The 20,051-nt window shown below is 37.4% G+C and overlaps 1 protein-coding gene across 8 annotated transcripts in view; it reads right to left on the bottom strand.

Moving 5' to 3' along the window:
* The window catches only part of ATG7 (autophagy related 7), a 114,551-nt gene extending 95,595 nt beyond the window's left edge, over positions 1-18,956 (bottom strand). For 4 of the 8 annotated variants that reach the window (XR_008578859.1, XM_054838783.1, XM_054838786.1 and 1 more), the window contains exons 1-13: positions 18,592-18,703; positions 17,572-17,631; positions 15,123-15,333; positions 14,843-14,897; positions 13,014-13,131; positions 11,496-11,573; positions 10,799-10,915; positions 9,576-9,725; positions 7,286-7,374; positions 6,654-6,775; positions 5,528-5,618; positions 3,935-4,079; positions 3,121-3,279 (exon numbers count right to left, since the gene is read on the bottom strand). Coding sequence is in view for 7 of the 8 variants with exons in the window: in XM_054838783.1 (XP_054694758.1) it covers positions 3,121-3,279; positions 3,935-4,079; positions 5,528-5,618; positions 6,654-6,775; positions 7,286-7,374; positions 9,576-9,725; positions 10,799-10,915; positions 11,496-11,573; positions 13,014-13,131; positions 14,843-14,897; positions 15,123-15,300 (1,302 nt within the window). In the remaining variant the exon portion in view is untranslated. The other 4 variants (XM_054838782.1, XM_054838781.1, XM_054838788.1 and 1 more) reach the window with 4 other exon arrangements.
* Positions 18,957-20,051: the final 1,095 nt, after the last annotated feature.

Here is a 20,051-nt window from a genome sequence, read left to right as displayed (position 1 = left end):
ACTAAAAATTAGGGACTTTATGTTGAGGTGCAAAATCGTAAGAGATAATGCACTTTTCAACAGTTCCACTGACAGCTGACCAAAGCTGTGCTTAAGGCTCCAGTGCTTTTGGGGGGCTTTTTGGTTGGTTTTTTTTTTGTTTTGTCTGTGAGGTTTTTTTAAGCAAACAGACATCAAACTCTTGCAGTTTGTAGTGCTACCATAACCTTCTCTCTCATTTTTATTCCTATTTCTATTAACCTTCTGCATTTTTTGTTAAACCATGGCTCAGATCACTTAGAAGAGATCCGTGCTCAATATATTAAACCTGAGCAGAAGCATGCTGTGGGTAGGTACACAAAAAAATAAAAAATATGATGCTACCATCATTAAATTGTTCTACTGGAAATACCTACATAAAGCAGTCCCCCATGCCGTATAGTACAAAGGATGATAAAATGCTGAATACACTGGAGTTCCATGCCTGAATACTTCAGGAAATGATTGTATAAAAATCAATAAAGTTAAATTCCACAGCAACTATATGAATGACTCTGTGCATTACCTACTTGTAATGAAAGGCTGCGAATCCGTAAATTCTGCTATTTCCGAGTCCTCCCTTCTTTTTTATTACAAAACTCTAAGCTACAGTTAATGATAATCTTAGAAGTGGAATGAAACAAATCAAAGCTCCTTGCCAAAGCATTCCTTCTTGTTTCATTTGCAATGATGAGGTGGTTACTCTTCCAACTAGAAAGGATGTAAAATTCAAAAAATAAAAGAGAATTCACATAGAGCAGTCAAGCATTTCAAAGTCAGTCAGGAGAAACTGCATCTTCTGTGTAAAATAGTACTCACACTGAAAACAAAGAAAGTAAATTAGACTGCAAGTGAATCGCACAGAAATGTAAAACCAAATTTTCAGAAATGCCTTCAGAACCAGCATTACTGCTTGGATTCCCATGGGCTTGAAAGGACTGTCTGCATTTCCAAACACCGAGACACAACTTTGGCTACTCCTTCAGTATGAGAGAAACGAGCAGGGTCAAAATCCAGGATAACTAATCTTTTTATTCAAAGACATTTAGACTGATAAATATGGGGTTTGGTAACAAGCAACAGTGCAGTTTGCAGTAACACATGCAGCTCTATTTTAAGAAGTCTAACAAAATCAGCTGGGTTATAAAAATCTCCAGCTACAGTAGCCTCACTGTCCGAATTGTCCCAAAGCACTGAGACTTTACCCAGGCTAATCAAAGACTTATTGTTACTTCATGTGCTTGGCCTGCTGCTTAAAGCTCACCACTGTCATATGCTGTCAGCATGATATTAACTGTTTGAACCAGAGTTTTTACTGCAAGCCCTGTTAATTCTTGTTAACACTAACATGTTGTTTCCCTGTGTATTTACAGATGGTCAAACATGATACCTCTTCTCCACAAATTCCACTGCAGAAATGAGTCTGACTGAAAAATATATTAGTAGCATGATATCATAAGGGCACACAGGATCTCTGCAACTGCTTTCTCCTCACTTGTGCCACAAAGCTATGAAACCAGCTTTGAGTCCCACTGAAGGCTGATCAGTACCATCCATGGCACAAGAAAACAACAGAAAATGTGTAACATTGTTTTCTTAGCATGTTACGCCCATCAGTGGTAGATGCAGAACATTTGAGGTGTATGGTAGAGGAAAAACTCCTTACATACAGTACGAGTTGTACATTGTATTGCTATTACTGAACAGGAAAATTGTTTTTTTTCTTATGTATACCACATGTCCTAATACTTATTGACACCGGCTCACTAAAGCATTGTTATTGGTTCCCTCCTATGACTGGAAGTTCCTCTCCAGGTTAAATGGATAAGATACTGTTTGCTAGCTGAGCTCTGATAACTATAGTTACCAATTCTAAGACAGTCTCAGTTCCAAAGCAAAAGCTATAAACAGTTGAGTCACTTCTATCACATGCCAAATGAGTACAAAAAAAATTTTGTTCATGATAAAGTAAGCTGAGCGTGTGTCTATTCTGACATTATAGGCCATATCAATTCTTCTCCCAAATGAAGGACGAAACAGAGAACTGCAAATATATATACACATATTTTTTTCAAATCTACTTTTTTTTCAGCATTGAAAATCAGGTGTATTTGTGCCCTGGATAACATTCATATAATACCCATCCCTGGAGTCAAAGAGGATAAAGACTGCCACTGGTGGGCCTTTCATCATAAAGCTTCTAAAACACCGTAAAAATGAATTCCTCTCTTTGTTCCCTTTCAACTACTTCATTCTGACAGTAAGCTGTTACCATCAGATTCCCCAAAAGAGGAGTACTTTGGTCAAAGGTCAACACTGATATCTTCTCCAGGCTGCTACGAACTACTTCCCTTTTCTGGATCTGATTCAGTTTGCTTAGTTCTTGAAGAAAACAAAAGCAGACAAGAAAATTCTCTTACATCATCCTAATACTCTGTATTACACTTCTATGCAAAGCAAGTTTCTAATCAATACTTGCTGCTATTAAGTTATTCTGGCAAAACCAACAGAAAAATCAACTTTCAGTTTTACAAGTAAAATTTTTTTCTTTTACTTGTACTACACTACTGATCATTTGTAGAACAAAATTTCCATCTACAGCAACCTTGAGAACATTAGATCATTTCATTCCAACAGCAGCATAACCAGTTAAAGATTAAGTATTTGCTTCTCACGTAGAAAATCAGCTTAAATAAGATTGCAAATTTTGGGCATAAAATGTAACAGGGAATCTCAACAATATATTTATTACTTCCTTCAAGATCTTCTGCTCCCATAATAGACAACTAATATGTATAAACTCACATTTAAGAGCAGAGTGGGAAAACACAATATTAAAAGCAGCCACTACTGAAAGTTCCTTAGGACATACTAGAGAGAAAAATAAGCTACAAGAGGGTTCAGATGATCCTCAATTATATTTCACTATTACAAATATTGTCTCAATAAAGTTTAACAGGTACAGAGTCTTGTCAGTAACCATTGTAACACCTGTGTAGTATTTTTCCCACTCATAATAATGCTTAATTAGTAGAACTTGGAATAAAGTCACTGGTTCTCTTCCAAGGAACATATTAACACATTTTTAAATACTGATCTTACCACTCCTGGGAAGATTTTCTGCAGCCTGTCTGCTGCTGCAAGTGCTTTAGGCTTCCCACCACTAAGACAGTCTTCAAATTCATACAGTGGCTGTCGTACTGGGTTGGAGTAGGAGATCTTTGCATTGTCCACAAACGTAATCTTCCTGACTCCCCAACCCTAAACAAAAACGTAATTTAAGTAATGATAAGTACAATGGGCTTAGCCATATACTTTTAAGTAATGCCAGAAACTCAAGAGAACTTATGTCCAATTTTTCTAGAAAGATCAAGCTACAAAAGCTTCTGAAGCTGTTCACAGCAAGAACCTTGTACTTGCACTGAATTAAGAGAACATAACATTTGGTCTGTCCAAATACATCATTTGGCAGTAATCCCTCCAAACCCTACTGAATTCAGTGGGATGTGGTAAACATTTACATTCCCTGAATGTAAATATCAGTACAATTACTTACTTCAAGTTCTTCACCGTGAATTTGATCATTTTAGCTTGATAATTATTTGTTCTACAAATTCTTGATCAATCTTTTTTTAATGTAAATTTTTTAATGTAAATTCAAAACAAATTATTATTGTGCTAAGGGTCTCTTACTACCCGCTATTCTACTGTTAGCAGAACTTCAAGGTATTTGCATTGGCTACAGATCTTACCTCTTCCCTGCAATTTATAACATCAACTAACATGTATTACATGTACATCAAAACAGAGGAATACAACTTTTCTCTTAAGTACAATGGCAGCTGCTCAAAAAAAAAAAATCATAGAGAATTCATGAGAAACAGCAGATTATTTTTAAGATTAAGTCACGACTTACCATCAAGGTCCTTGCAACACTACAACCCAGTGTACCAGCTCCTAGCAGCAAACACTTGGCAGACACAATTTTTTCCAAATCAAGAGTAGGCACCAACCGCCAGCACATCAATTTCAAATTAAGATCCACTGATGACTCTGCTAATCTATACCATGAAATAAATAGCAACACACTTCTGAATATTCTTGTATTTCTCCAACAAAGCAATTACTTTTATTTCAGCTGAAGAAGTTCAATATTTTATTTTATTTTTTTTAAGGAGAGAAAGAATTCAGTAATTGAACATACAGGAAAAACAAAGTCCCGCAAGCATACTTCCATCTAATAATAGAGTGCATGACAAGGAGATTGGGAAAAAAAAAATGGTTTTCTGCATCCAGCTACATCTATCCTCAACTTGAAGTATTACACTTGCCCTCTAAGGAATGGAGTCAGTTCTTTGTGGAAGGTTTAGAAGGAAAATGAGGTAGGAAATCCATACTCAACCTAATGTCAGATTTTTGTATTCATCAGAACACAGGATGTTAAAACTCTCATCGAGTCAGGCCATCACAAATCATCCATAGAGTAATAAGTGGCACAGGAAAATGTCAGAAGAAAAAAAAAAATCCATCCAGAGCACAACTATCTCATTCACTCTCCTGCTTTCTCTTTCCAAAGGAGTATATTGCTTCACACAGAATGGTAATGGCTTATCCCTCTACTTCCTTGCACACAACTCCTTAAAATTCATTTGCCTTTCTTGTCTTCAAATCAGATACACATATAAGTTCTCAGATTCCTGAGTTTCATTCCCTTATACATCATAAACATAATTTTTGCAGTATTTCAGTAAATTTTTGTCAAACGAGGATTTAATTGCCGAGGCTGGCATATTACCAACAGTCTCTAAAGGAATTAACAGAAATTAGCATGCGTACAAGTAGAGAAGGTCAAGTTGCATTTACTTAGAGAATCAGATGAACCTTCTCTAATGTCTATGAACATACTCTGAATTGCATTTTTATTGCAAGATAAAAATGGCTTAGCTTGATAGCTAAAGTATTTTAACCTAAATCATTAGATCAACGCACTCCTACAGTGTTGCAAAGCCAAGAACACACATGTAGTCAGTGAAAGAAGATGAGCCAATAGACTGTTTTCAATCCACTGCCCATACATTACGTGCAGAATGATAAAAACTATTAAGTCATGTTTCCTGAGCTCTTTCCTGTCACACCCTAACAATTCCAAAAGGCTGAACTTTTCACCATGCTTATTTTCATTAGGTTTAACAACTTGCAGGTTATAGAATTCATTGAAAACCACAGGCCTGTAACACTATGACCTACATTCCACTCAGTTTTAAACGTAATGCATTTGAAATTTTAAGGTAAGAGTCAAAAATTGCAAACACTTCTGCTGCATGCAGTCCACTCTGCTCTACTAAGGTCCTTACCTCCAATAGGGCTGTCCAAAGTACATACAGTAGATGTGATACTTGTATATTCTCACCTAACAGAGACAAATAGTCCTCGCATTTCACATTTCAACTTGCTATGGCTTGAGCCCAATTAAAGAAAACTACAGAAATTTAAAAGATAATGAACAAACCTTTTTGGATCCATGCATTCACTGAGATTCACCATCCTTGGACCCATGCCTCCCTTTTGGTTTTTCTCCCATCCAACAGCTTTTGGACAATCTGTTTGGCATATGAAAATAAAATTACAAAAAGGAATAAAGAATGAAAGCCTTAATATCACAGGATAGAAAAAAGAAATTCTGTTGGATTTAACCTTGTTGGAATAAACCAAATTCTAAGCCCGTAAGTAAATAATCTGTATCTTAACGACCTAGTATACGTTGCTATGCAAATTTTGCTGTTTTACATCAGCTGAAAGCAGTGTTTCTTGGAGAAGTGCTTTACTCTCAGGTGTCTGATGTGCTGCTTTTGCCTAGCTTCAAACCTAGGACAGAGATGGCATCATTCCTCATCAAGCCTCTGGATCTTTAATGTAAGACAGACTGCTAAGTTCACAACTCAGCAAATTCATAATTCAGAGCTCAGTAAATTATGTCAAGTTCAAGCATTTCTTCATATTTCCTAGACCCGATCTGTAAATTCAGTAGAGAATTACATATCCTAATTATATAATAATTAAACAATTCACAACAATGATAAAGTATTCAGAACTTCTTGAATGAGGTAAAGAAATTTTGTGATACTATCCTGTACACAGAAATTAAGTCTGAGTTTATGTTCTAACAAGTTTATTGCTTTAAAATACATCTGCCTTCCTCACTATGGGATTGAAGAAACAATTACACTCTGTAGCAGGCTTCTACCATGTTGGAAACAGAAAGTTTGCATCACAAATTCACTATCATAGGCTTTTTTTTCTAACTAAGAGACTGCGTACAAATTTAACAAGGAAAAAAGAGACTCCTTGCTAATTGCTTGGGTTTTGTTTTTCAGATGACACCAGGAGGACTTTTTTTTAAAAATTAGAAACATGATTTAAGGAGGAAAAAATTAAAAGAGAATATGCTCTCCTCTTTCTTTTCTGAAGAAGGAACCATTTCCTTTATAGACATTTAACAGAAATTCAAACAATTTAAAGTAAGTTAGCATAAACAATAATTTGGTAGTATTAATTTATTTTTTCCATGTTCACTGTGATTGAGGAGGGAGAAGAAAAAAACTGAAAATAATTTTATTTTTTTTTAAATGGATTACCTGGGCCAAGGGCGCTCTCTGGAAGTTTTATTTCAAAGATAATGCTGTGTGTTATGTCTCTCACCCCTTGCATGGTCCTATCTCTGAAGCAGAGCACTTCAACTGACTGGAGAATACTGCCCCTGCCATTTAAAAAAAAGAAAAAGATAGACAGACCCAATCTTCTATAATATTTTAAATGATACTTTTTTCCAAATGCCAGAGTTTAAAACTACGTCCTGTCTTCCCAAGTTCTACCCAACAAAAAATTCAAGAAGGTACACTACGAAAAAACCTAAGCGTATTTAATTTTCAAAATTTAGGTCTACTATTACTTGGCACTAATTAATTATATAAAATCATAGAATACTTTAAACAAGATTTGAAACATCTAGAGGGTATTGGCAGGGTCTGAAGCGTGTATTTCCATGTACATGCATGCCTGTGAGGATTAGGAATAATAGGAACTTGTGACTGACAGAAGTAAAAAACAGAACAACATGCAAAATCAGAATCATTGCAGGTGAATCATGTCAAGGTTAACAGTCAAATCTCAGGTGGGTGATAAGAGTAAAGTGCCATGGGGAGAAAATGCCTAACTTGATATCAATAAACCAATAAATAATCTTTGTGGGAAAGAATAAAATAGATACCATTTATGGGCTGCCAGGATCAGGAAATTTCTCAGTGGCCATCCTGGATAGTGGGCTAAATTACATGGATCATAAACTCCAACTGTCACCTGCAAATAAAATCACTCTAAATGAGAAGTCTTCTATCCATACTGACATTCAGTTCACGGTAAAAGTCATCTGGCATTTTTAAAGACTTCTGGTCAGAGAAGGCTTACACACACATTTTATGCATTTACAAATGTTTAATACATGGTCACACTAGATTTCAGTCAAGCATTTGCCATGGCTTTGAGATTTGTTCAGTTTAGCCTCTTTATGGACATTCACTTTTCACTACAGTATGTGCAGCACCTTCCTCACCCTCCTTAAACACACCATTATGAGAAGCCCAACAACTGAAGCCTTGGTCTCAAAACAAAATTCTGTATTGATTTTGGGATGATCGAAAAATAAAAGGGGACAGGACAGCGAGACATCGAGTCAAAGGAAAAAACATAAAAATGACCTGTAAAACCAACCTTCAAGACAGAATCTAAGTACAGGAACTGGACATTCTGTCTCATGTTCAAGCAACGTAATACCATGTTCGTAATTCAGGCATCTAAACTAGGAACTTGCTTCACAGTCAATGCAGAATCAAAACACATCCAAAGATGAGAAAGTTGTCACTGCCTACCTTTAGATATGCTTAAAAGCTAAACTTGGCCATCACTACTGATACCTGTGTCTCTCACATCTACAGATCTCTTTTCTCCTGCTTCTTTGCCTACAGACAGGCTTAGAGTGTCAACGCTATCACATCAGGGAGGTGTCCCTAGCCTGAAATGCAGATAAGCCAATCTAGTGGATGTGGACAGGAGAAACAGGGGCCCACTCCCCATCCCTCCTCCCAGCCATACACTGCTGCTGCTTTGCAACTGCTGACTCAACCAGGCATAAGACCCCTTAGTAAGCTGATTCAATTTCTTCAACTAGCAGAAAATTAACTCAGCAACAGCAAAACCATATTCTTTTTTCAGGGGAGCAAGTTTATTTGGCTCACTGAAACTCTACAGGCAGCACTGATGCAACAAATCTTACCCGACAGGTCTAAAAGTTTGGCACTTCCCTCCAAAGTGAATGTTAATGAAGAAATATAGTCCAGATGATTACAGATTTCTCTTATATTGAGAATGTCCCTATCTAATTAAGTAGACTCCTATCTGTGACCCATTATTGTAGTTAGACTATCATTTAAAATCTCAACCTTCGCATTCTTATTTTACAAAGAACAACTGCGGACCTAGGTTTCAATTTCAGAAAAACAAATTTGGAAAAGCAAAAACATAATTGAAGATCAAGTATTATAAAACAGAACTAAATTACTTCTATAAGGTGTGACAAGACCTCCTTAAAAAAAAAAAAAAAAAAGTCTTTTTGCACTTACTAGCACTTCACTATAACTCAGTTTTGTTCCCTAACACTTCAGTGACATGCAAGATTTTAAAAGGTTTGAATTTCACCAAAAATACAGTAAAGCATTCAGAAGGCCTAGCAAAGTTCAGCAGCTGAACAAAATGATCCAAACCAGAATTCAATGTACACAAACACAAGTCAACCAAGCCAGTCAACTCTTGCTGTGATGACATCTGCTTCAAGTATCATTATAATTCTTCCCTAACTGAAAGCAATGGCAGTACTCACTTTACGCTCAGACATGCATGATCTCTGCGTTTAACAAAAAGAAATAGCCCAGCCTCTTCTGATGCACAACCCATCGGTCTTCCAAAATTACAAAGCATTTACCTTGAACACTCTTCAGATACAGATTCTCAGCAATTTTTAGCCAGAGCTTTCATGTTATAACATGTACATGTGGCAAAACACACGTTGAAAGTTGAAAACCTAACTCCCATAACTCTGATTACTGTTACCACAAACAACAAATATAAAAAGTATGAGTACCAATTTTTAGTACACAAACAATAAAAGAAATGTTTTGCATTATTATGGCATTGTAGGTAAAGTAGTTGGAAAAATTGTTACGCTAACTCTTTCACAAACTTATGTCGTTTCTGTTTTGATAATGAGGAAATCAGAGCATGAAGAACTTTGTTTTCAAGCTGACTGTTAATCTGATGTAACTGGGCTTTTGCGTAAGAACTAGAACCACTTGACACAAAAATCAATCTGAGCTGCTGCTGGTCTTCAGCTATTCACCCAAGCTATTCATAGAGCTGGGCACAATGGTTAGCCAATTACAGACGTTTTGAAACCATTTGTAAATCAAACATTTGTAGGCTATAAAAAGATGTAAAATTCTCATTACCTTTCCCCCTTGGTCTTGGAAGAAACCATCCCACTTTTTCAGTAGAGATATCGTGACAGAATTGTCATGATACTTGATTAAAAAATAAGGCAAGGCTGTAACACCCTCTTCCTGGCAAAGTTCATCATATGCTTTCTGAAGTGCTTGAATCTAAAAGCAAAAAGACAACTGTAACCAATAGTTTTAACAATCTCAGAAAGTGTTTTAGCATTTGGAAAGGCTCACTCAAATAATCTTAGAATACAGCATATTCAGAAGTTTTAAAACCCATTGTGACCACAATAACAGATCAAAAATTCAGTTGCTAAAATAGCGTTTGTCAATGCAAATTTTAAATGGGGGCATTTCTATTGTTGCTGCAAACTGATCTCTACCAATAGATATTAAAACAAGATAAAAATCTCATTCGCATAGTCACAGCAGCTTTATAACAAAATAAATCTGTCCCTCTATTATTAGCAAAAGAACAGAGTCCCATTCAATATATTTTGTTAAATGTATTTTCAGTGTTTAGTTGAAACTCTGTCTTTGGATCATGGCAGGTATTTTTACACTATTTATTACTATTTATTACAGAACTAATGAAGGTCTTCTGAGAAGGGAACTAAACATTTTTCACTGGAAAAAACCAAAACCTGTTTCTCATTGATTATTATGCCATTAAAAAGCCATTCAAGGTTTGGCATTAACTCCTGTCGAAGCAAAAAGGAACATGGGTAACTTATTTTGTTCTTTTGCATTCTAATATGAAAGAAACTACAAAAAATTGTTAACTTTTCTCCTAAAAAAATAAATCTTCCCTATCCAATTCTTTTTCTTGTCCAATCATGCATATTATTAACAATTTTGTAAACTGCTAATGATTTAGCTCTCCTGGGGATGCCCCCTTTTAAAAATGTTTCATTAAAATATAATGAGTTTCAAAAACACAGCTATATATTCAATAAGCTATATATAAAAATTAAAATGAACATAGCCGCCTCTTCAATAATTGTTTGCCACATCTGCATCTAAATAAATAAAGCTGAAGTGATGTTAAGCTGAGAGACTTTATACAGCAACAAAAAAAGGTAAACAAAAAACCCACATGGCAATAAAAAGTGAAGATTTTAAGAAATTAGATTCTCAAATTAATTCAGTATGTGCTAACAAAAATCTTACAGTTTACAGCCCAGAAAACTGCTTAGTGCTACAGACTTCATAACATTTAGTAGTTTGAATACCTGATTTAATGTGAATCTATCACCAAGACACACCGGTTTATGAATTATATGTATTCCATCAGGGAAGCAGAGAGCAGGGTAGCAAAACCAGTAATAAAAATGATACTTTTTTAAATCCTAGAAAAAGAATTTTTGAAAAATTAGATAACAAACATATAAATCAAAATAAATTACAGTTTGGAATACTAATCGTAATTGATGGTTGATGATACTAACCATAATTCTCTTTACTTCACAAGGCATTGTGTCATGATTTTAGAAAATAATAAAAAAATACTAGAAGACTTCCCCTCTCTGTATATGTTTCTATTTAAGATTTAAACAGACAATGTGTGTACAATACTTCAGTTTTTGTTAGCTGGAACATTATTTATAAAAACATTCAATTTGTTAAACATGAAACAGTTGCTTTACTTTTACTAATTTCTATAAGACCATCAGATAATCCTATACATTTGTAGAAAAGAATGTAAGATGGTACCAGCACTTTTTAAAGAATACATACTCAAATATTTTATATCTGTACATGAGAATGGCTTATTAGTTTTTTTAAAATGTTTTCAGACATTTTAAGATGTCTGAGAACCATCATGATAACATAATATGCTAATACTAATACAGTATTTCTCCTAAAAAGGAACTACTTCATCATTTCCACTACAATGCTCTAAGTATGAGACACATTATCATTACTCACTGCAAATGTCAGCAGCAGAAACCTGTTCAAGAGCATAGGGTTTTCAAGAGCAGCTCCAGATTTTATTGATTCCCATATCTGTCATTGATTGTGGGGACAAGAAGAGAAAGGGTAGAGAAACAAAAGGTAGCATGAGAACAGTTGCAGAAATCTAATTCTTCCAGCTACCTTAAAAATACTGAAATTAACACTCCCAGTAATCCACTGTGATCTTTTCTTAACTGATCTCATCCATGCTATCATCTATGCTAAAATGATTCCAAAGGTAAGATATGCACTCTCTAACACAAAAAATATGGAAGCTGGGGAACAAGAGGAGCATTAGTTCATGAATCAGATATGAAGCATCAAACGAAACAAAAGAAACATCAGCAGCAACAGTCCCTCATGTATATGAGCTATTAACACTAGCACAACATGGAACATCCTGTGATATTAATATAGCCTTTTATTGCACTCTCATCTCTTTCATTCATGTGGTCAATAGGTACTAGAGATGTGAATAAGCTACTAGGAAATTTGGCCAAAAAAATGGAGACAGGCAAGAAGGCAGTACACTGCACGTTGGTGAGAAAAGAAGCTATAATACTTGTATGAGGCACACTTCTTTGACCTTTGTCTTAAAAAAAATAAAGAAAAAAATACAAAAGCGAATAACGCATTCCGACATTTCCAGTTTCCCTAAAGGTAGATATTGCATCATACCTACCATTGGCAGGGAAGCACTAGGCCTGGAACACAAAAAATTCATAGCATTGAGTGAAGATACGCTTGAAAACTTTGCTACTCAAGGCCAGCAGGTAGACAGCCAATTTAATTAAAGGAATCAAGGACTGGTCAAAGTGAAGCGTCTCAAAAAAGAAAAAGGTTGCATTAGTTCGATTTCCACTTCTCCAAGCCGTGACATTTAATTTAGTTAGTTACAGTGCGAGCAGACTAGCCCCTTCCTCTGACAGCCATCTTTTTCTTGCTTTATCTGTCTTCTAGCTGTTCTGGAGCTTCCCCATCACCGTCACACAGATGTATTGCAATAATCTAAGGCTTATACCAGGCACTTGCTGGTTTCTGGGTATCAAGACAAATTTTAAAAGTGTTGTCTACAGGACTCAGGTCACTGGCAGCTCCAATAGCACTGTTAAGCTTAAAACGTGGCCTAGTAGAACACTGAATTCAGTCCTCCAAGAGTAATTAGCTACTTTTATCTCTCTTGCAAAGAACAGTAAAAAGCAAAGATCAAACCTGTGAGTGTTTAAGAGGCATTTGGACAATGCCCTTAATAATATGCTTTAACTTTTGGTCAGCCCTGAAGTGGTCAGGCAGTTGGAACAGATGATTGTTATAGGTCCATCCCAACTGAAATATTCTATACCATTCCTTCCAGAATAAGTTAAATCTTGAGGCTAATATATGGGTAAGTATGGACAGTATCTCCAATATTTGGGGCAGAGACTACAAAGCACTTCACTGGCTATTTCAAAACCCTTTCTCTCTACCAGTTGATTTGATTTTTAATCTTACCTCATTTGCTTCTTTTTCCAGAAGAGATTTCTTATCACAGGACTTGAAAGTCTCAAAAGTGTTGGTATTATACAACGTTCCGAAAGCAGGACAGCAACGCGCTGGAATTGAAGCATTCCTGAATAAAAGAAAAATCTCTGGGAATTGGATACTAATACCTTTAATATGATCAGCATTAATAATCCTATGGTGTAAGGTTGCCCTGAAACCGTCAAATGATAAGGCACAGTAATAAAAGTTAACGATAGTTCTAATTAAAACATTTTTATGATTGTAATGCTTTATTGAACATGGATTGGTATAAGAACCTGTGCAAATACACATCTGTATTATGACTTCAAAAATACATCAGGCATCTGTACTATGTCTAGCAAGGTGGCATTACATCATAGATTGAAGATTTTCAAAATCTATTTAACTATAAACTATCCACGACAAATGTGATTTTCACTAACAAAAAATTAAGACTGAACTTTAGATGTCAATATTTCATTCACATGAAGAGTTACTCGGTTCAAATTTTATGTTTAAAAGACATCCCAAAGGAAGCCTAAACCAGACAAAAGATTGAGTAGTTTTTATAGTTTCTAACATCATCAGCTGGATAAGCTGCTGTTTGTAAACAACAGTATATATTTTTTCCCCTTTTTGAATGTAAATTAGGTTAAAAAATTACAATATTCCCTGATTTATTTCATTGACTCCTTAAACGTCATAGTCTTAAACTGATGTTTCTGACCACTAAAACTCAAATATAACAAATGTTTAAGCTACATAATAAATACACATGATGTAGCTTCCAAAAATTTTTATATCTAAAAAGGAACTCTTCATGATCATCTAAACTGACTGCCTAAAGCACAGAAACAGAAGCACAGAAAATTACTACAGCTGAAGGAGTAATTAAACACTGCATAAATGGACTTTTCATGATTTTATTTTTGTCATAATATTTGAGAGATCAAATACCTTGGCACCATCTGTTTTATCCTAATCTGAAATTCCTGTTCCCAATATCACAGCTTTCTTCCAACTGCACTTTGCTGCATATGCTTTCAGTATCATTCCTAAAAGTTCTTACATAAGAATTAATGGAATAATATGTCTTATTATTAGCTCAAAATGCACAAAGCCTCACTAGGCTCCTAACATTCTCACCAAGCAAGCTAGAGAAAGTCACTTCTGTGACTTACAACTCTAATCCACCGATTTAAAACAAACAAGACACTAACTATGAAGATACCTGTTCCTATGTTAGTAACACTAACGGGCATTTGCTGGAAAGGAAAAGCATGTGGAAAAAATATTTCCCATGTCATTTTTGCTGTGTACACTGAGCAGCTTTGGTTTACCTTTCACTTTGAGGGTAAAGGCAAAAGTACAAAATTCCAGTCATAAAGGTTAAATACTTTGGAAGATATTATAATGTAACAACTAGGGACTGTAAAAACTGTTTTGAGATCTTAACTCTAAGGATGAATCCTCAGCAAATAAAAAAGGGAGAATTTGACCAGAAGTCAGATGACTGAAATATCCTCCCTTACACAGAAGAGCCGAAGAAATGGGGAAAAAATGGTATTTTATATAAACATACATACAAACAATGAGTGACTTTGAGACTTAACAGCTTCAGATGAATACACTACCTCAGACACAGGGAGCTAACGTTTGTGACTCAAAGCAGACTCTCTACTGTCATAAAGTTCATGAAAACGTGTATTTATTTTCATGTGGAATTTGCCCAAGTAATATTATATATCAAAGCGTTACTTTTATGCAAGGAAAGTGTCTTCACATATGAATTAAGGTAAACCACAGAACGTACTTACATATCAAAGGCACTAAACTCCAAAGTCAAGCGAGCTGGCAAACCCAAAGGATCACCTGGACAAAAAGCAGCAACATGCCTCTTTTAAACTGCAATACATAGATTAGTTTGCCTCTTTTTGTTAATGAAAGTTATAAATTACCCACAGACACACCAGAATTCACAGCTCACCCAGCTGTGTTTTCTGTTTCAGCAAAATACCTAAAATACATTACACAAATGCTTAGATGAATGACAGGAGAAACCCAAACTACTAAGCAAGATGTTCAATTTCTACCTACCATTGTAGTAGTATCCTTTGATAACTTTTGGAGTCTCGTCCAATCGGTACTCATTGAGTTTCTTCTGGGTTAGTTCATGCCAGAATCCTGCATCCAAGGCACTACTGAACGGAGCAAACTGCAGCTTCGAGATTCCAGGATCTACAGGATGGTGCACCTCATTACTGGCAGCTGCCATGATTTTAGTTAACAGTCGCTGTGAAACAGAATTCTGTAAAAGCAGATGTACCTGATAAGTATATACCCAATTGACCATATTACTCATGACTACACAAAGCTCTACTTCAACTAGGCATAACAGTCCCCTTGTTCACATTAGTGGCAGCGTTCGCTTCACCATGAGGTGATTCAGCTCAATCTGCTTATTTTCTTGAAAACTCATCAAATAAAAATGTTGCCCTCAAGAATCTCCTTTACTTACTGTTAGTATTCCTCATTCCTGTCCATACCTACACATATTAAGATGCAAGTTTCAGACACGCAGTCCATGACACAGAGCATTCAAATATACACCTAGGAGAGGGAAGGTCCTCCTATTACGCATTCCATTCTGTTTTTGACTATCTAGCTAAGATAAGCATAAATGTTGCAAAACAAGGATTTGTTACATAGCAAAAAAAAATTTTAAAACATTAGTTTTAAAACTCCTCACAAAGATATAAGCATATGCTACTTATTGCAACACATCCATCTACCAAGCTTGTAACTGCTGTTTTCTATGTCCAGAAGGGAGATCAACAGCTATTGATTTAGGTTTTGCTCACAATGCTTATCAAATCAATCATTTGAACTCAAATACTCTTGAAATGATTCCTTCAATTAACTAATTTTTAAAAACTAAATGTTTTAGTTCACACAACATACCACGTGATTGCCTTTTGTTACTGATCCTGCATAATACCCATTACCTTTACACATGGACCTTTACATACAGAAAAGTCAAAATAAGGTTCCCGGCACAGTTATATTATCTGACGCAAATCTAAATAGATGCACTACAGTTTTTCTGTACTGCAGCTTGGATTGAATCGAACAGTTCCAAGATTATTGTCCTGTGAAGTCACTTGTGCAACAAAACAGAGCTTACGTGCTTTTCTTTCATGCTTTTTGGAACAGGGGGAAGGGAACCAGAGGTTGTTTTAATTTCTTAATAACTGCCAAATAGCCAGCTCTTCTCTGAGAGAATTTCTCAATTGTGTCCAAGTTAATCTGAGAAAGACAGTTATGTTCTTCCTTACACAATACTTCCTTAAACAAAGTCTTCAGTGTACTCCAGCTATGCCTTCTACGTCCGGTTTATACAGCTTATCTCCTTCTTCTACTGCAAATGATTTCTTTACTTGCTGGTAAGTTGTGGAATGTGGTTTTTGGGGTATAGGTTTGAGGTTTTCCATATTTTTCATGGTGAAAGCTAAACATTTCAGTTCTATCATAACGTCTTGTTTAAACTGGCATATTGCAAACATGCTATTCTTATTTTTTTAAACAGCAGCTGGAATTTCTGGTAGTGTGAACTTTGACAGCTTACTTGAAACACCTCTCAAATCTCTTTTTATTAACACAAAAAGATCAGTTAGTTTCTTGAAACTTTGCAAGTACTAGAACTATAAACAGCAGAACTAACTGCATGGAATTTTCTTAACATTTTTTAAAGCCTCTTTTTCTGTGTGTAAGATTTAGAAGTAGTAACATAAATCAGCAAATATTTAACTTCTACTACTACATACGTCTTAAGCATCACAAATTTTTTTGTTTTGCAACTAAACGCCACAGAAAGTTTATCATAAAACAAGCAAACAATTGTGTGTCATGTAGATGCTAGAAAGAAAAGTCAGACTGCATGGTATTTGATGCCAAGGCTTCCATAACAAAACTTCTATTCAGAGATTCAATAGCTGTCTAGTCAATATTAATCCATTAAATTCACTGTCTCCTTTTTTTCAGAAGCTTGGGAAGGTAATATTTAACACTTTAATAAAAATTAATAACAAAAAGCAACACACAGTTGTTACTTTCCTTGCCAGACAAGCTCTATTATAACTAAAAGTTTACTCTTTTTGAATTTTCTTCATGCTTTTTTTCAACTTTTCGGACAGGTAAAGTTTTCCTTTTGCTCCCCTTTGCCCATAAGTACATGACATATCCAACACTAAAGCATATTGTCAAATATTTTAAATGACCAAGAAGCCAACTGACAGTACCTAGCAGTCAGTACCTGAGTAACACACACTGAAAATACCAGCCTAAAAGCATCCACTTGGAATGAATTTTAACACCCTACTTATTTTCATTATTACTATACCTAAAAAGTTATTATAAAACCAAAGGAATAAAACCAGGGGGTCTTACTGTCCTTATGCACATGCAGAGTAGCATATACAATCACCTCTGATGTACTGATGCTTTTGAAAATATGCTTTAACACACTTTGATGTAAATATTCACTTACATGCTTTCTTAACGCAAGATCAGTAAGCCAAGGTAAATCTGTGCAACAATTTTTAGAATACTGAAATAAAAGATGAAAAATATACATTTTGTACAACTTGCATACAGAAATTCATATACAGCCTCTAAGAGTAGTAACAGTCACTAGGAAAATGTAATAAATGAAGAAAATATATATATCCAAAACTTTAAATGGGGAACAAACCCCAAGTTTCAAAAAGGACTCAGTTGAAAAACACGTTTGAAGTGAAAAGATTTACCAGTGTACTTTAGACACTCCTACGTTCTATGATCGGTAGGAAATTTCAGGAACTTAATCAGCAGGGATAACCCAAAGTACAGATACACTATCACTAGCCTAAGTTCTAGCAATTGCTCTTAAACATGCAGGCCTTTAAAATTGATCTAATGGAGGAATATATTAAGTGAAAAACACACCAGGCCTCCTAATACTATTTGTCTTCCCCTTGACAGAGATAACTAATCTGCTGTAAAACTATGATTAGCAGTTTAACAGCATTTAAAACTATCATAAAGTTACATGTTTTAAAACAAATTCATATAACCCCCTAAAATCTAGTTTTTCTACAGAACTTTTTATTCTGCAGTCCAGAGGAGTATTTTGAAGACCTCCTCTGTATCAAGGTGACAAAGGAAATCACTGTTTCCTACCACTACACTTTCAGGAAAAGCTGCCTCTTGGCTAGTGTCCGTTATCAAGCCCAGTTCCAGGGCACGGAAAGGCTGCCCTATTTCTCCTAACGTTACTGACAGAACAAGGCCGCCTTTGGCGCCGGGGCCAGGCTGCTCCACAATCTCCCCCCTCAGAGCGGGGCAGGCGCTGCTCCCGGCCCGCCGCCGCCTCCCGCTCCTCAGGGCGTCTCAGGACCGGCCGCACCACACGAAGCGGCCCCCGCCCGCCTCTCCGTGACTGGAGCCCCAGCTCCCGCACCAAGGCTCTCCCGCCCAGGAGCCCGCGGCGGGCCGGCCCCAGCGACCCGGGGCCCCGGGACACACCGACCTCGAGGGGGGGCGAAGCGGGAACCCGAAGGCAGCAGGGACTTGAGGGGAGAGAGGGGCGGGCGGGCGAGCCGCCCTCAGCGCCCCTTGAGCGCAACCGGCACGCGCACGTACCGCTCACCAGCTACACCGCGCTTTACTTCCTGCATTGCCTGCTGGCACGGCCGAGTGACGTCATCCTGCCTCCGCCGCGTGACCGGGGGGGGCCGGCGCGAGGTGGCGGCCGTTACGCACGCGCTGCGGGTCAGTTGGCTCTGCTTGAGGCGAGGCGGGATTGTTCTGTCAGATCTGCTCCGCTCCGCTTCGCTCCACTCCTCTCCTGTCAGGCAGGGCCGCCCGCCAGCCCGGGGAGCCCCTCACCGGAGCCCGCGCGGGGCGGGAAGAGGCGCGCGCTCGCGGAGAGTTCGACTCCTACGGACTTACCTCAGCGCCCCGCCTGCCCCCGCCGAGCTCTGGGGTGGCGGCAGGGCGCGGTGCGTGGCGGTGACGCTCCCCGGCACCAGCTGCAGGCCAGCCCGCCCCCGCCTCCACAGGCTGCAGTCCTGTGTAAAGAGTGTGCGAATAGACGAGCAAGTATGAGTAACACTCACTTGGCGGCTCAGGGCGGTGGAAAATTAAGTGATGTGACCTAAAACCTGCCTTTTCCTCCACTGCGGTGGTGACTGCTGTGTGAGTCTGCACGAGGATGCTCTGGTTTTAATATGGTCCCGATGTTTTAGTTAAAAAGTATTCAGGGATTCGGCATGAGCGAGCAACGCGTCCCTCAGCTGTGAGAAATAACCGTGTTGGGGCTGGGTTGTGAAAACAGCGAGTCAGGTGTGACTCTTTCCCTCTATACTCAGCAGGCCTGCGGCTGCACCTGGAGTTACATGTCCAGTTTTGTGTCCCCCTCCAACTTCCCTCCTCAGAGCAAGAGACAGATCACAAACTGACAGCAGAGGGTCACTAAAATGGTCTGGGGGCTGGAGCATATGACAGGAAAGGCTGGGAGGGCTGGATTTGCTTCCTGTGGAGAAAACCAGGCTAATGGGGATTTAATGAAAGTCTTGCATACCCTAAAATAGAGAAGATGGAGGCAAATTCTTCTCAGAGTTGCACAGCAAAAAGGGGGAGGGCACATGTCAAAACAAGGAAAATACCGAATGAATATATAGAGGAAAAATTTGCCTAATGTGGCTGGTTAAGGAGTAGGTTTCCAGAGAGATGCTGTAATCTCCATCCTTGGGAACTTCACTGCACAAGCCTCTCTGAGCAGTGTGATCTCGCTTTGCTATTAGCTCTGCTTTGAGCTATAGGTTGGACTAGATGGCATCCAGAGGTCCCTTCCAACCTAAATTTTTTCATGAGTCTATATTGACTTTTGCAGATCCAGAACACAAATTGTTTTCTACAAAACAGCATTACCTCTTTAGATAGTTTATGTCATTTACCTATCAGGGAGAACAAATTTGCCAGAGCTGC

The sequence above is a fragment of the Grus americana genome, chromosome 11 (genome assembly GCF_028858705.1).
Source record: "Grus americana isolate bGruAme1 chromosome 11, bGruAme1.mat, whole genome shotgun sequence".
Taxonomy (NCBI): Eukaryota; Metazoa; Chordata; class Aves; order Gruiformes; family Gruidae; genus Grus; species Grus americana.
This window is presented reverse-complemented; position numbering and strand designations above follow the sequence as displayed.